Source organism: Chelon labrosus, assembly GCF_963514085.1.
Source record: "Chelon labrosus genome assembly, chromosome: 11".
NCBI classification, from domain to species: Eukaryota; Metazoa; Chordata; class Actinopteri; order Mugiliformes; family Mugilidae; genus Chelon; species Chelon labrosus.
This window is the reverse complement of record NC_140344.1, coordinates 6,709,036-6,725,908: the sequence shown is the minus strand read 5'-3', so window position 1 is coordinate 6,725,908 and position 16,873 is coordinate 6,709,036. Positions and strand designations below refer to the sequence as shown.

General features: G+C 39.7%; 1 protein-coding gene across 1 annotated transcript in view; it reads left to right on the top strand.

The window, feature by feature from the left end:
- Nucleotides 1–16,748, top strand: part of pik3c2a (phosphatidylinositol-4-phosphate 3-kinase, catalytic subunit type 2 alpha) — a 41,002-nt gene extending 24,254 nt beyond the window's left edge. The window contains exons 12-33 of the mRNA XM_084555640.1: nucleotides 609–731; nucleotides 831–998; nucleotides 1,260–1,377; nucleotides 2,231–2,373; nucleotides 4,300–4,491; nucleotides 4,646–4,739; nucleotides 4,942–5,036; nucleotides 5,424–5,604; nucleotides 5,714–5,818; nucleotides 6,612–6,704; nucleotides 6,979–7,108; nucleotides 7,449–7,585; nucleotides 8,732–8,901; nucleotides 10,136–10,292; nucleotides 11,244–11,353; nucleotides 11,877–12,084; nucleotides 12,190–12,314; nucleotides 12,529–12,646; nucleotides 12,735–12,816; nucleotides 13,196–13,302; nucleotides 13,396–13,521; nucleotides 14,595–16,748. Of these exons, the coding sequence (XP_084411766.1) occupies nucleotides 609–731; nucleotides 831–998; nucleotides 1,260–1,377; nucleotides 2,231–2,373; nucleotides 4,300–4,491; nucleotides 4,646–4,739; nucleotides 4,942–5,036; nucleotides 5,424–5,604; nucleotides 5,714–5,818; nucleotides 6,612–6,704; nucleotides 6,979–7,108; nucleotides 7,449–7,585; nucleotides 8,732–8,901; nucleotides 10,136–10,292; nucleotides 11,244–11,353; nucleotides 11,877–12,084; nucleotides 12,190–12,314; nucleotides 12,529–12,646; nucleotides 12,735–12,816; nucleotides 13,196–13,302; nucleotides 13,396–13,521; nucleotides 14,595–14,777 (2,965 nt within the window). The 3' untranslated portion in view covers nucleotides 14,778–16,748. The remainder of the gene's footprint in view (nucleotides 1–608; nucleotides 732–830; nucleotides 999–1,259; nucleotides 1,378–2,230; nucleotides 2,374–4,299; nucleotides 4,492–4,645; nucleotides 4,740–4,941; nucleotides 5,037–5,423; nucleotides 5,605–5,713; nucleotides 5,819–6,611; nucleotides 6,705–6,978; nucleotides 7,109–7,448; nucleotides 7,586–8,731; nucleotides 8,902–10,135; nucleotides 10,293–11,243; nucleotides 11,354–11,876; nucleotides 12,085–12,189; nucleotides 12,315–12,528; nucleotides 12,647–12,734; nucleotides 12,817–13,195; nucleotides 13,303–13,395; nucleotides 13,522–14,594) is intronic.
- The last annotated feature ends 125 nt before the right edge of the window (nucleotides 16,749–16,873 follow it).

Here is a 16,873-nt window from a genome sequence, read left to right as displayed (position 1 = left end):
GTAGCTTCTCCAGGTTTCATTTAGTTTAAATCTAATGAGAATACCTGAAATCAGGATCATCTGAAGTCAGTGCTTTCAGTGTTTCAAATCCCCAAGTGTTGGAAGGATCTGAGCTGAAGTATTAACTATTTCTGTCATGTGATATTTTACTAAAGACAGGCAAGTGTGTCCAGTGTATTTTGGATTTTAAAACATAAACATAAATTGAGAGAACTGACATTATAGCACTGTTGGCTTTTGTGGTAAACCTGTAAATTAAAGGAGGTCCTGCTTTTGTGCATTGTTTTTCTGTCAAGGCTTACTGGGACACTAATGGTTTTGGTTTGGATGTAGCTTGCGGTGTTGTTAAACTTAACTGAATTAAACACAAAAGTGTTTTTTTTAAATAGTGAAGGATGCCAAAATGTGTCTGTACAGCACAACAGAATTGAAAGTACCACAAGCCACTCTCTCCAAAATAAAACACAGTTGAAACACAGATTTCGTGCAGTGATATTAGTGTACTTAATGAACTGGCAAGTTTATATTCCATCAGAATTCCAGTCTAATCGTGGATGATAATCAGAAAAAAATAAAACACAAAAGCAATATTTGTTGTGTTGTTTCAGTTTTGAGAAGTATTTCCTGATGTGTTCCCTCACCCACAATGGCAAGAACCTGTTCAAACCAGTCCAGTCCAAGAGAGTGGGCACATACAAAAGCTTCTTCTACCACATCAAATGGGACGAACTGTAAGTTATTTCCTTTCCTTTCTTTTCCTTTCTTTTCCTCTCACGTTCTCTCCTCTCAATTTCTTTATTTTAACCATGTCTCACTCTTGTCTCTTTAAGGATCAACTTCCCCATAGCAGTAGCCGTGCTCCCGCTGGAGTCCGTACTGAGCCTGACTTTGTTTGGGGTGCTGAACCAGAACGCTAGCGGCTCCCCAGACTCCAACAAACAGAGGAAAGGTCCAGAGTTTCTGGGCAAAGTCTCTATGCCGCTCTTTGACTTCAGACGGTGAGGAGACTGTAACAGGCACTAGTGACTGGACTGTGCTCACGCTTTTGTGTATTTTACCAGTAAAATATTTACATCACATTTTCCTCTACTGAAGGAAAGGAACACATACCGTATATATCATAAACATGTACAAGCTATAAAACAGTATTAAAGCACCAGAAACATACAACCACTTGATATAAAAGGTCATTAAAAGATCATGTTTGCATCCTTGTCCATTTCTCTTGTTGTCATATTGGTTGCTGCTGTGTTTCACAGGGTACTTGCCAGGGGTAGCAGGCTGTTGTGTATGTGGCTATCTACACAGGGAGCTGCTGCTGCTAATGGCTCTATAGGCAGCCGCAAGAGGATGCCCACAGAAAGAATCGTACTCCAGGTTGGTGGTGTTGCCAAATGAGCATTAGTACATACGTAACAGTGTTACTACTATCACAGATGCAGTTCAGACGGGTGGACACTGGCACATGTTTTTGCGGTGTACAGCTTTATTAATCACTACATTCAATTTGAAATACAATAATATAACATAACATCACGCCTCAGCTTTAAGTTGAGTAGGTTTAGACTGATAAACGAATAACTGTGTGTTTGATGTAGCCATTTTAACACATTGTGCCTGAGGTTGTCACATCATGTGTTAGTAAGACAAAATCATATGATTAATAGTTTGGAAGAAATCCTTTGCAGTCAATTCCCTGGTAATATTGTCCCACACAAACTTCTGCTTGTTGTTGACCGATAAACTATCTTCTCATGAATTCTTTGTTTATTCATGGTCTGTTGTTTTGATTGTTGACAAGGTTACATGTACTGTCTGCATCAACAAAGGGACATTTCCTCACCATGCAAATGTGCTACTCAGTCTACCATGTAGAAGCAAGCAACTATGTTGCTTTTGTGTACCTGCATTTTTAAAATGAAAAACTTCTCATACTGACATACAAATCCACCACCTTAATTTAACGTGAGCTCTTTTGCACGTGAACTAAGCTTGTAAAAACAGACAGCTGCATAAGAAATACTTGTATCTAAGTTTTCAATTAGTTTTTAAAACTTAAGACTTGAGTTTTTTTCTGTCCAAATATCTGCATAGTATTGCTTACATTGATGCTAGAATTAACTGGGAAATTATTCTGGTAGTAGTACAGGCATATGAAAATCTTCATATTGATTTAGACTCATGTCAGAAGAATGATGTGATCTCAATTCTGGTTTTATGTTGTGATCAGGTGGACTTTCCCAGCTCAGCAGTGGATATTTTATATGTTGGACCCAAAGAGGACCCAAGCCCAGAGCCCCATAACCTGGAGGAGCTGGACCCGGACCTCCGACGCAAACTGGAAAAAATCTGCAGCCGAGCTTCAAATTTCGGGTAGGACAAAGTTCTCTGTTGTGGAAACTAAAAAGCAGAGACTACAATACAACATTTTTAACAATTATTTTCCTGCTGTTTTTCATCGCTTCAGCTAGAAGAGTTTGTATGGGAGATTATGTTTACAGGAAGGACTTCAAATGAAAGCACTAATATCGGTTAATACCACTAGAGACAGTCTTAAGGTTGCTCAGCCTGATCTGCAAAACAGATGTGCTTCTTGTACAAAAGCAAGCAGTTGGAAATTGCAACAGCAACTGCTGGATACTGTAATAACAAATTATTTTAATTAGTGTCTAAAATGCAGCAAAACCTTCTATTTAATTCTGCTTTTCGGCATATTACCATGTGGGTAAATGAGTCTGTCAATGAAATGTGTGAAGCGCTTGTCTTTGCGAATGTACAGTGCATGCTTCCATTGACTGCCACAGGAGCTTGCAATAGACTTACAGTGCTTTGGGTTATGGGATTTAAAAAAACATGCACAGAAACAGTATTTCTAGTTAAATGTATCGTCTTCAGCAGACAGCATTTTGGCTCTCTCTCAGACCACCCAAAATCTGTTGGACTTAACTAGATTGAAGAAGGGATTTTAAAAAATGCCACTGACTTTGCCAGTCACACTTCCCCATAAACGCCTGTATGTTGTCTGCTCCAGTGTGTCTGTTTTCTTCCAGCTGCCCTGGGCTCAGCTAAATGCTCTCTTATGGCCGCTGCCAGCCAAATCTCCTCTCCACACTGCCAACATCCATGAGACTCAACGGGCGCTTAAGCATAGAGCCCCTTCTCACTGGGCTTTCACCGCCTGTTTTCTGTCCTGTTCATTCATTTCTCCGGGCTCTGCAGGCGCATGACCGGCGAAGCTGCATGTTCATTGACACTTCATGTGCCATTTTTGCATATGTGGCATTCCATTAATTCTTGAGGCACATTTAAATTGTATATTACTTCAGCAAGGTCTGGTCAAGCTACAGGAAGGAACTTGTCTTTAATTTAAGGTTCAAAAGGTCACTTAGTTTGTGATGTCCATCTCACACTAGTTGACCTTCGTGTATCATGCAGCGCATAATTTTCCAGCATTTTTTATTTATAAAATATTGTAAAAGAAAGCTGGTACAATCAATTGTACCTATTCTTACATCAGAGGCATTCTGTTTTTGGATGTCTGACGGTCCGTTTTTGTGGGCACAATAGAAGGATGAGCTGATTAGATACCGAGTGTCAGGTATCAAGGTTGATCTTACTCCAAGTCCGCCTCGGTCTAGCAATATTTTAGTAACACCTTGATTGAATTTTTTTTACATTTAGTATAAACCTGCACTTGGATTCAAGCATGACTATGGTGTTCAAAAGTCAACATCACTGTGAACTCAAAAAAACATGTTTTTGGCCATAACTCCTGTGATAGCTCATAACAAATCTGGCACAAATGGTCACTTTGACTTGGTCCAAAGTCAGTTTGACCCCAAAAAACATGTTTTCGGCCATTAATTCTACTCTAATTAAGACATTTAACTAAAAGATGAAGTGATGACATTTTATATCCAAGAGGTTTTGCAATGTTTTGCAAAAAAAAAAAATATATTTCATTGAATTCCTTCAAAGTCTTTACCCCATATATTATGCGGGTGTGGACACACATGGTTTTAAACTGCAACTCGGCCAGTTGGCTGACCCTTATTTCACATTTACACACTCAAACACGCATTTTAAACAATATTCTTGATTGTACCCTCATCATTTGGAGTCTTTAAGATTCTTTTTAGTTTTTTATCGGAGTATTGAAACTTTTTCTTTAAAATTTTCTTTAACTCATTTGAGTTGGTCATGCACTAAAGTACTGGTGGATATCACGTTTATAATTAATTTATATCGTTATTTCTTTGTTTTTATCATCTAAGCCATGTTCTCACTCTCTGTTTCCAGGCTGAAGCGGGCAGATCACCAGCTGCTGTGGGACCATCGGCTTCACTGTCGGAGGGACCACCCCAGCAGCCTCCCTAAGGTGTTGGCCAGTGCGCCCAGCTGGGACTGGGCCAGCATGGCTCACATCCACTCCCTGCTCCACCACTGGCCCACCCTGCCCCCTGTCACTGCGCTGGAGCTCCTTGACTCAAAGTAAGCGCTGTTCCTATCACTCTTGGAATATACTTTTTCACCATAGGGTTATCAGATGGTTAATAAAATCTGTATGTTCATTTGTCTTGGTGAAGCCAAAGTTGAGTTAGAAGTATATTTGTCTGTATGTAAATGCAATTTTATGTTTGTGTAGGTTTGCAGATACTGAGGTGAGAAGTGTGGCTGTTAGTTGGATTGAGAAGAGCAGTGATGATGAGTTGGCCGACTACTTGCCACAACTAGTACAGGTAGCTAACAATACAAAAATAAATGTGCAAATGTGTACTTGATATGTACTTTTAAAAAACTCATTCATTTTGCTACTAAAGCTCAATCTCGTGTAGTCATTAATCAGTTACTCACTTGGTCACTTATTTCTTCTTCTTGTGTATTTATTCACATTTCTTCCAAATACAATGGATACTCACTTTTCTCTTTTGTCTCTTCCAGGCATTAAAGTTTGAGTGTCACCTAAAGAATGCCCTCGTCATGTTCCTGCTGTCCAGAGCACAAGGAAACATCAACATAGCCCACTACCTCTACTGGTGCGTCAGCATTTACACTGAAGCATCTGACAGCAAACTTAGTTTTTCTGATGACCACATAAGATTAAATCTTTCTACAGATTTGTGTTCTGAAGTTAATTGATGTACTTCAGGAATATATGAAACAACATCAGGATGTCACAGCCCTGTGTAATTTCCTGTGTTATCCAGTGCCATATGTCCCTATTTACGTCCTATAAGGTACTTGTTCAAACATTAGATTAGACATTGCAATATCAGCTTTCAGTAGAGAAAGCGATACTGTAACTTCCCTGTTGAGTCAGACCAAGAGTTGATGCTGAGCTGGAATACTGAAAAAACCTTAGTATGCAGGATGAAAGTGTCCCTTAAATTTCAGACTTTATGATTATTGTGTAATGGCTGCAGGCTGCTAAAGGACGCTGTGCAGGATCCTGCCTGGGGACGGCGCTATGAGCGGGTGCTGGGTGCCCTGCTGTGTCTGTGTGGAAGCAAGCTGAGGGCAGAGCTGGACAAACAGACTCACCTGGTCACCCTGCTGGGAGCTGTGGCTGAGAGAGTCAGACAAGCCGGGGGATCCACAAGACAGGTTAGTCAGCGTGTGTGTGTGCTTTCATGTTAAAGGCCAAGTAATATGTAGTTTGTGGTAGTTGTGTTTGTTCCTACTCACATTTGTGTGTCTTTTTGTGTGTGTTTAGGTAGCACTCCAAGAGGGTCTTGAAAACGTTCAGAACTTCTTCCAGAGGAACAGCTGCCGACTGCCCCTCAGCCCCAGTTTGGTGGCCAAAGAGCTAAACGTCAAGGTAACAGAGACACAGGCCATGAAGAACGAGAAGCTGTCCGTTTTGTATGAACAAACAAGGTCTCTCTGCAAATTCACCTATTCTTTAAACAGAATTGCTCAGCGAACAGCAACAGTAGAAACCCTTGTTTGAACTATTGGGCAGGAAAAAGGAACAGCCACATATTCTTTGTAGAACCACGGAGATTCAGCCAATAAGGAAATGAACTCGTTAAGCTACAGTTTCACCAGAATGTGAAACACATGTAATCATAAATGCTCAAATATTATACCGATATTTATCAGAGAGACTGACATACCTTAAATGCTGTATTTGTAACATTTGCATGTACTGAATTCTCTGTTGGCACAAAGGGAATTGTGGGTGATAGGACACAGAGGATAATATCAGATGAATCATCTGACGTCCTTTGTGGTTCAGCAGCCTGCATATCTCCAGTTGAATGGAGGCAGTTATCGTTTAACTGATAACACTTTACATTCTTGAGTCCTTTAAATGATGTGATCCAGACTACACCTGGCCACATTAGAGTTCACCAGACATAACGCTCATTGTCTGTTAATGTACGTGCTGCTTGGACGTCAACATTTACACAGCATGCATGATGTAACAATTTGTGTTTTCTGGGATGGTGAGACAAAGCAAGAGCTTTTAAAAACAGCCTAGAATAAATGAAAGTTACAAAGAAAACACTACAGAAAAGCATGACTGGGTTCTTTTGGAATGTGTCTGAGGACAACATAACAGTGTGATGTAATGCAGATAAAGTAATTTTGCCTGTGTTTGTGTGTAGACCTGTTCCTTCTTCAACTCCAACGCAGTTCCCCTCAAGCTGGCTCTGGTCAATGCCGACCCATTGGGAGAAGAGCTCAATGTTATGTTCAAGGTACTGTATGCACACATATAACCTGTGGACAATGATTAAAATGAATCAGTAATCCAGACAATACCTGAGAACCAGTTCCAATTCATCTCACACACATTCTGAGTTAGGTTAAACTGGGCAGCTGTCATCAAAAACACACAAGCTTGTTGTAACCAAGTGCTGTTGATTTTTATCTGAATCCTGCCCCCCCTGGTGGCTGAAATTAAAACCAGCCACTGTGAACAACAGTGCAGTGTTTGTATTATTTTCCTCTCTGTTTGTCTGTCTGTGTCAGGTGGGAGAAGACCTGAGGCAGGACATGCTGGCTCTTCAGATGATTCGCATTATGGACCGCATTTGGCTGCAGGAGGGGCTGGACCTCCGCATTGTCAACTTCAAATGCATCTCCACTGGCAAAGACAAAGGTAACGTCAGTCAACTTTTAGATGTGTCTCAACGGCCAAAGCTCAGGCAAATTGTAGGAATGCTCAGTGTTCAGAAGTGATCACAGCAAAAACAGATCTCTTTACTGAATTGCTAAAGCATAATAAAGAAGTATTCAGTTGCTGTCAAATGACAATAATAGACATTATGGATATAATCATGTAATTAAATCAGCGATCAGCCAATCACCAAATCCTAATTTTTTGAGTTTCTAACATGATCAGTGCATTCAACCATACAGTATTTATTTAAAAAGGTTTGGCAGAGAAATTGTCTGCACTGAGTCTTCATTATGCCAATCAAAGATTTGATGTTATTTAGGTATGGTGGAGCTTGTGCCGTCCTCCGACACCCTGAGAAAGATCCAGGTGGAGTATGGAGTCACTGGATCCTTTAAGGACAAACCGCTGGCAGAATGGCTGCGCAAGTACAACCCTGCAGAGGATGAGTATGAGAAGGTACACACAAAGGATGTTCTTTCACTTGCACGTTTAAAGGAGCTTTGGGACCACAACGCCAAACCAAAAGCAGCTGTTAGTTTGGAGTGAAAAAGTGTATACTGACTGTTACCATCAATAGGTCGTAACAGATTTCTGATTTCAGGTATTTCTTGCCAGTTATCCTTATCCTAATCAGCTGTTTATAATATAGCAATTATCCATACGTTGTGAATCTCTTTAAGATAAGATGAGATAATACTGTAATTATCCCACAATGGGGACATTTGCAGTGTCGCAGCAGCACATAGTCCAAAGGACAGTTCACACAAGAGACAAAAAAAAATAGAACAACAGATAAATACAAAAACAAAATAGAATATTAAATACAACAGCGGCTCTACATATGTGGTCACTGGGAGCAGGCTTGGTTGTTCAGCCTCACAGCAGCAGGAACTAAGAACCTGCAGTAACACTGCACGGGTGAAGCAGTCAGCTGCTGAAGGTGCTGCCCAGTGCTGTTTAGCGCCATGGAGGGGGTGGGACTGATTTTACATCAGCAATGACAGCTATGCTGCCATCCCCTGATCACCCACCACCTCCACAGGCTCAAGAGGGCAGCCCAGAGCAGAGCCTGCCTTCTTCGCCAGTCTGTTCAGTTTCTTCTTGTCTGCTGCTGAGATGCTGCTGCTGCTCCAGCAGACATCATAGTATATAGCTGATGTAACCACAGAGTCATAGAAGGACCTCAGGAGTGCTCCCTGCACCCTGAAGGACCTAAGTGTCCTTAACAGGTAGACTCTGCTCTGGCCTTTCTTATACATGCAAAGTAGGAAAAATGCTTAATTATCATACTGTAAGTTTTCTCATTTGATGTGCTCTAACTTTGTAGCTGTTGTCAAACTGTGTGACCTTTGACGCTAATGAATGTAAAATGTTACTTCAGACTTCTGACCCTAAACATTTACTGTACAATGTTTGACTATAAACTATAACAGTCTGCCAAAGTCTAGGAAGTACTTTTACAATATCCGTGTTTCCTTAGAAATGCAGGTATATTTTAGCCCTAATCCAAAAAAAGCAAATTCTACCATTATTACACAACATCATTGCAGTGTTTGCTTTGTGCTCCACTAAAGCATACTTTCTTTCTCTTGATCCTTGTAGGCATCAGAGAACTTCATCTACTCTTGTGCTGGATGCTGTGTTGCAACTTACGTTCTTGGCATCTGTGATCGCCACAATGACAACATCATGCTGCGCTCCACTGGTCACATGTTTCACATCGACTTCGGCAAGTTCCTGGGCCATGCCCAGATGTTTGGCAGCTTCAAAAGGTAATAATGAAATCACATGTATAGGGAGCACTATGCGTCATACCACGCCCACTGGAGGAGAAAACAATCAGCTCCACAGTATGCTAACAGAACGCCTGTAGCTAGCTAAAAAGATTTGACTATGACACATGATTATTTTAGTTTGCTATGTGTTAGCAAGCTACTTTAGTCAGCTGAGGCACTTCAAATAAATCACTGTAGAGCTATCTGAGTTATTCACATATTCAAATATTAAACATAAAGCCAAGAACATTATGGCCACATTATTTACAGAAATAACTGAAATCTGGATCCCACAGTTTTCCCATTCTCCCTGCTAACATCTCATGTCTTATTGACTCTACACTACCCACTACACAGCAGCAATTAGACATTTTTCAGTTTTTTTATTGGCAGACAACAGGGACAGGAGAGTGATGAATTATTTGTTCCCCCTGTGTGGGTGGGACTTCATTATGCTTAGTTGTTGCCTGTCATGTACAATATCCTTTGGTACTCTATCAGGGTTGGAATAGGAGTCTATCAGGATATTTTATGCTGTCTTTTAGTTTTTTATTATCAGAGTGTAGGAAAAAGGTCGTCTATCAGTGGATTTTAATTAGGAATGATATTCCTTTCCAGAAATGTAAAACAACAGCCTATTGAAATTGAATTGACCAACTTACCCATTAAGTGTTACCATGGACTATCAAAATATTAAATATGATGCTTTTGTTTTTGTATCAGTTCAGTTATTTTGACCCCTCTGAACATAATGCATTGAAAGGTCTGTATCTCCCACACATTGATTTCCATTTGTCACTTTATTGTAGGATCCATTATTTTATTTCACTGAATACTGAATGTGCTTAAGCAGAAAGCCTGGTGAACCAAAAACATCTACAAAATGATGCAGTGACTCACCCACTATGGCTTTGTGGGTCACTGAATTTCAGGTGTAAGAGCTGCTTTATTTCTACACAGTAAGATTAATGTGCTTTGTCAGACATGACCTGGTTCTTAACTGAGATATTCACACCATCCAAGTTGGCTTTATTACAACCACTGTTTTTGGTCGCAGTGTATCTTCTAGATTAACTATTTAGAAGTAACTTAATTATTCTCTTTTTAGTGGTGTATGGAAGAAAATATATCACGTTTCATGATCCATATACTCCAAAGTCTTAAACCAGTTAACCATTTTGCTAACCGTTGAATTCAGGCTTTAATCCATCCCAACCTTCTTTTCCATCAGAGACCGCGCTCCATTCGTTCTGACCTCCGACATGGCGTACGTCATCAACGGAGGCGAGCGTCCCACCAGTCGCTTCCAGCTGTTTGTAGACCTGTGTTGCCAGGCCTACAACCTTATCCGCAAGCACTCCGGGCTTTTCCTCAATCTGCTGTCACTGGTGAGACGATACAAAAACTTATATGCCATATACACAAATAGATGTGTGTTCACAGATTAGGCAAAAGTGAGTAGCACACTACTTGTTGATACACGCATAGATGGCAGAAAGAAATATGGTACAATTTGTCACAGGTGTTGACACACAGATGAGGTACAGTTTACAATTTGTATGATATCTTGGTTGGTAGTAGTGTAGATTGTGTATTTTTATGCTGCTGCTGACTGTGCTTTTTATCCCAAGTTTCTTCCCTTTTGCTAGTTAACTTCGTCTGTTAAAGTACCATCCGTGTTTTGTTTTGCACCTGCAAGAGCTTGAATATGGAGATATGCAAACTGAGTGCAGTCGTGCCCTCATAATAAATCAGCACTTCACTGTTGCCCTGGAAATGTCTGTTTATAGAATATGCTATAGTACTGGTGGCTCATCATTTTGAAGGACTGAGTTTGTAGTTGAACTGTTCCACAAACCACATCTTTCAAAAGGTGTGGTTTGAAAAGGTTATTAAAAAAGACAGCTGTATGTCTAAAAAGGACGGTTATATTAGACTGCATTAGTTTTATCTAGGTGTACATAATAAACTGAAACCCAAGTGTAAGGCATGGTAAAACGATGTTAAAAAAGGGCAATACAGAAAACTGATAAGGAAATGTGAGTAGGTTATTTTGTTTTGTAAGACAATTTAATTTGAAATGACATTTCAATTGATTATGAAAAATTACTGGTTCAATTTTATGAATTCAGTAAATGTTACAACATTAACTGCTTTGTTTTGAAAGTTAAATTACATTTTCATTCTGTTATGTATTTAGGTTTTATTTAAAAATGTCACTGTTCTAAATGACTAGTAGTAAATAGGTGCAAACTTACTTTAAAAATGGGTGCCTCATGAAATGTATTGGAACTTGTGTTTTTATCTCTTCAAATAATGCGTGTTTGTCTGTGTTGTAGATGACGTCGTCAGGCCTCCCAGAGCTCACCGGCTCACAGGATCTGAAGTATGTGTTTGACGCCCTGCAGCCCCACAACACAGATGCTGAGGCCACCATCTTCTTCACCAGGTAAATTTATTAACTTGTACCACAACTCACCTTTCTCCATTCCAAGTTCAGCAAAGAAAAATATGTTTCCCCACTTTGGGATAAATTGAAATTGAAACTGAAATGTTTATTTGAATTCCCCAAACTTCTGTGCAGCATTGAAACATATGTCATTTGAAGTATTGCCATGAACACGTCATTTATTTTGATCTGAGCTGTTGTTTTGAGTGGTGTGAAATTTTAGGACAGCTCCTTTCTTCTTATGTTTCAAATGCAAAATCCACCAGGTGGCGATATAGTCTTAGGAGGGAGATCAGAACACCTGCAGTCTCACATTACATCAACAACACAGTGTCAGGCATGCGTGGTTTTAAGTAAAACCAGTTAGACTGGACTAAAGTTACACCTGTTGACAGAAGATGTACTTTTTGTAAGTGCCTTAGTTCAAATGACGTTTGTGCTGTAGTCTTGTTAATTATGTACCTCTTCTCACTCTTATGTTTTATTCTCCTTTGACCCCACTTTCTTTCCCCATCTGCCCTAGGCTGATAGAGTCCAGCCTGGGAAGTGTGGCCACCAAGTTCAACTTCTTCATCCACAACCTCGCCCAGCTACGATTCTCCGGTCTTCCGGCCAATGACGAGCCAATCCTGTCTTTTTCCCCAAAGACATACACTCTGAAACAGGAAGGACGCATCCTCCACGCGTCCATCTTCTCCTTCCAGAAGAGATATAACCCCGATAAGCACTATGTGAGTCCCCCCAGAGCTGTTTCGTTTTGCCTTCCACTTTCATGTTCTGTCTCATATCTGGATTTAACCAGATGGCACGGCTGTGTCTTTGTCTTTTCTGTGTAGACCTACGTGGTGAGGATCTTAAGGGAGGGTCAGAATGAGCCACAGTTCGTCTTCCGCACTTTCGATGAGTTCCAGGAGCTCCACAATAAACTGACCATCCTCTTCCCTCTCTGGAAGTTGCCGAGGTAGGCAACGCTGTTTATAGTAACTTCCTCTACAGTCAGCGTGGCAGGTATTTTCATCTTTAGCTAGAGTTATAATTAACACTACCAAACTACAATCCTGCTGCCACACAGATAATGTTTTTTCACCAGATTTTTGTTCAGATTTGTAAAATGTTATAAAAGATTCTCTGAATTACAGCAGCTAAATATGCCTTGCCTCTGTCTTTATCTCTAGTTTCCCTAACAAAATGGTGCTTGGTCGCACCCACATTAAAGAAGTGGCAGCCAAGAGGAAGCTGGAGCTTAATAACTATGTCCACAACCTGATGAGGAGCTCCACAGAGGTCACCCAGGTGAATGCACAGACATTCGGTATTGCTATACTGTAGTGTTAGTTACGGGGACTAAGTTCATTCAGTAATCTCTGTTCTCTTCCTCTAGTGTGACCTGATCTATACCTTCTTTCATCCTATTGCACGGGATGACAAGACAGAAGGTTTAGATGCCACGCCCAAAGCACCTGGTAAATACTTTTCATTTCCATTCTTTGGGTATTTGTCATCCTCTTGATACTGTCCCTGGTTTTGGTTTCTTTTCTTTGTTCCCTCTTAGGCCTTTAGGATGTTCATATATAATGTTGATATCTTTTTAATCACTTTTGTCAGTTTGTCGACAACAACACACTTGTGCTAATGAAAGGTTTGGTTTGATATATGGAAATTTAAAGACGACCACTATTTATAGCAAAATTGGATAGGTTGTACCTGGTCTCTGTGGACATAGAGAGAGATGATCAAAAGGAACAAATATTTATCAGCCTTTACCCAAAATGTCTGATTTTGGGATGAAATCTTTGTAATTCCAATTTCATGAATGTGAGTTGTTATTCTTGACTGTTTCAGAGCCTCCACTGAGTCCTACTTCTGGTCGAGTGGAAGGAGAAGTGAAGCTCTCAATCTCCTACAGGAACAGCACTCTTTTCATCATGGTCATGCACATTAGAGACTTGGTAATACACATCGTGAGATCCTGCTGACGGAAATATTGTTGTTTTGTTTGATTATTTATTGTCATACTATTAATAATATCTCCTCATTTTCAGGTTTCTGAGGATGGAACAGATCCCAACCCGTATGTGAAAACCTACCTGCTTCCAGATCCACACAAGACTTCCAAACGCAAGACAAAGATCTCGAGGAAAACCAGGAACCCTACTTTCAATGAGATGGTCAGGAAATACAGGGATTATTTATTATATGATATCACATGTTCAGCAACCATGGTTTTGGCTTAATAAGGCTTTGTTCAGACTGCAGGTTAACAATATTTGTTTCTCTTTGTTTAGTGATCAGATCAGATTTGGTAACAATGGAGGCATCAATAACTAAGCTGCTACAGCGTTGACATGCCTTTAAATTGTCTAGTGACTGTAGGTTCCTTCCAGCGCTGCCAGTTCAGAAACTCCCCCCAAAACTGCCAGGATGACTGTTATTTCTTTCTCTCCTCAGACTGTTATTCTCTTAGATAGATAGATAGATAGATAGATAGATAGATAGATAGATACTTTATTAATCCCGAGGGAAATTCAAGCATCCAGTAGCAGTTACAAACATTGAACATAAAATACAAAAGCTATATAAAAAATAGAAAGTGACTAGAAATAAAATGTTTATACAACTATAAACTATGTTAAAAATATAAAGTGACCTGTTAGAAAATATAAATATAAAGTGACCTGTTAGAAATATAAAGTGACCAGTAGAAGTAGAATGTTTTTTTTTTTTTCTTATGTTTCCTCCCTATGTTTTTCTTATGTTTTCTTATGTTTCCTCCATAGCGTTTCACTAGAACATAGATTCTGCTCAGCACTTCTTTCACTCTGGGTTTTGTTGTCACGTTGCTGGTAACCCAAAGGAGACTTTGAATTCTGGTTTTATACCTGGTATTAAGAGGCACCTCATGTGCAGATTACATCTAGAAATGATTTACATTAACAGATACACCTGCCATTCATTTACGTTTCAAGGGGTGTTTACATGGAGATCAGTTTAAAACTATGTGTTTTGTTTTGTTTTTGTTGTTTTGTTTTTTTTGTTGTGTGTGTGTTTTTCCATCTCAACTTTCTCAAATCTCAATCTGTCAAAAATGTCAAAAAGCCACAAAATCGATTTGTTCTGGCAGTCTGAACATGGCCTAAATACAAAAATGAAGTCAAAGTCATTGGTGCATGTGAGAAGAACTTCACTGCCAACAGCCACAAAAGACTAATTTTGCTCAACGTTCTGTCCTCTCCTTCCACAGCTGGTGTACAGCGGCTACAGCAAAGAAACCCTTGGTCTGCGGGAGCTGCAACTGAGTGTGCTTAGTGCTGAGTCGCTGCGTGAGAACTACTTCCTGGGCGGCATCACGCTCAGGCTCAAAGACTTTGACCTCAGCAAGGAGACGGTCAAGTGGTACAAACTAACGGCCGTTCCCTACTTCTAACCCCCACCTGCCTACCCAGAATCCGGAATGACTCTGCCTCTCCAGACAACGACTGCACTCCAGTAAAATGGGAAATGCAGCAGATGCGACCTTACTTGAAAATACTGGTCACCTCAACTTTCAATTCATATGAACACTACTCTAAAACTTTTGTGGGGAGATTTATGACATTATCATATTTGATGTATGAGCAGCAATATTTTAATTTCAAATCTGACAAACCAAATTGACCATTTCTTTTACATGAATCATATTGTTATTAGTATTAAGATATCATAGCAGGATGCGTCTGTGCTTGTTGCTGAAATACATGTATCGCAAACTACTTATGCGCTGACTAGATTCTGCAGAAATTCATCATGAGATTGCTTGTAATTATTATGCGTTAAAAACTCCTTCAGACACACCCTTAAAGGGCGGCCGAGCAGGCAAGTTCACGAACCCTCAAAGGGGAGCCTGGTCTCCATTCTTCAGCCTTTTCATTTCTCCCTCTATAACTTATCATGATTGTTTTTTGTGACAAACAATCTCCTCATTTTGTGTCTCCTTTTCCTAAACTATAACAAAGAGCTGTAATGTTTTGTACATTTTGATATTAGAGGACCAAAACGGCTTACTTTCAGAAGAGTATATATAGACTGACACATTTATTTTTTAAGGAACAGAAAGAGGGCTCATTTTTACATTTTTCTTGTTTATTTCTATAGAGGCAAATAGGAGGCATCAGGGTTTCTTGCATTGCAGCATACACTTCAGTGTAGAGTAGTCCAGATTCTCTAGATTCCAGGAAATCAACAGTGACCTTACGATTCCCCACAATTGTGCCAACTGTAATGAAAAGGACGGCAAATCAAACCACTCTCCCAAGTAGGGAGCTAATCAGGGTGCCTTTGTTTGTGCTCACAATCTCTTTTTAATGCTCAACTTGGCCTTATTGCTATATAAATATTTTATTAACAATGTGATATGTCCTTATTAAACAAAAATCTATATTCTATAAAGCTATATCATTAGTTCTTCCGGAGCAGGTCTGGGGCTCAGACCGGAATCCTAAAGGTTTTTTTGTAACAGTGGAAAGCCACTAAATGCACACTACTCAGTCTTTCTCTCATTGTATTACTTGACTATTTTCACACAGCACACCTTAAAGGGGAATTTGTATTATAAGCTTCGGAACACGCTTTGGAGGAAGGCTATGGTTGCCCAATAATGCTGATCAGAAGTCAGTTCATTGCTTCCTTCACGTGGTTCAAAACCACAGGAACCGAGTTCTGTCTGGAGTCTGGAGGCTGTTTCAGCTCAGGCAGCAATATCACGCTCATGTCCACTGCCTAGTAGTGTTGTAATGACACTGTGATAAATAACTTGGTAAAAGGTTAGAAAGGACATCCAGTGAAGTCCAGAATTCGTCAGGTTTGATGACATTTAATTGTCCTGAATGTCGAGATGAGCGATGAAAAGGCAACTTTAAAACATCTTCAGAAAAAGGGAACAAGATCGTGAGAAAGAGATTAGCTGCTTTCCTCTCCACTCGCTAACTATAAATCTAAAGTTGTTAATGTTTAATAAAGAAACTAAGATAAGTTTATCTGAGATGATTTTCAAAGATCTACAAGACAGTTATGATTTCAAACTATATACTATAGTGGCTTGAACCGCTCTTTTAGTAACTGTACAAAGAAAGCAAGCAGAGTTTGTATTAACATGGCCAGTTATTTATTCTTAATTGGTGACCTCTAGCCCGAATGGATCAGTGTGTACTGTAACCCCTCCTTTCTCAAGCTAATTAAATTGTTTTGGAACAAATATGAAGTGTCCCTTTGTGTTTGTGTTAGACATTTGGTGGATGTAAGTAAATTGCGTTTCACACACACAGCTGTAGACATCGCACTTTGTCTTATTTGAATCTAATCAGAATCGAAATTGATTTTATTGCAAAGTGCATTACACATAAATAATTCGTCTTGGTGTGTATTAGTTGAATACCATAATAGCAATATTAATCAATGCAAATTAAGTAAAAGTAAATCATGACACTATTCTAAAATGTAAACGCATAATAAATGTCTGCTTTTAGCTTTTGCATAGGTATTTTT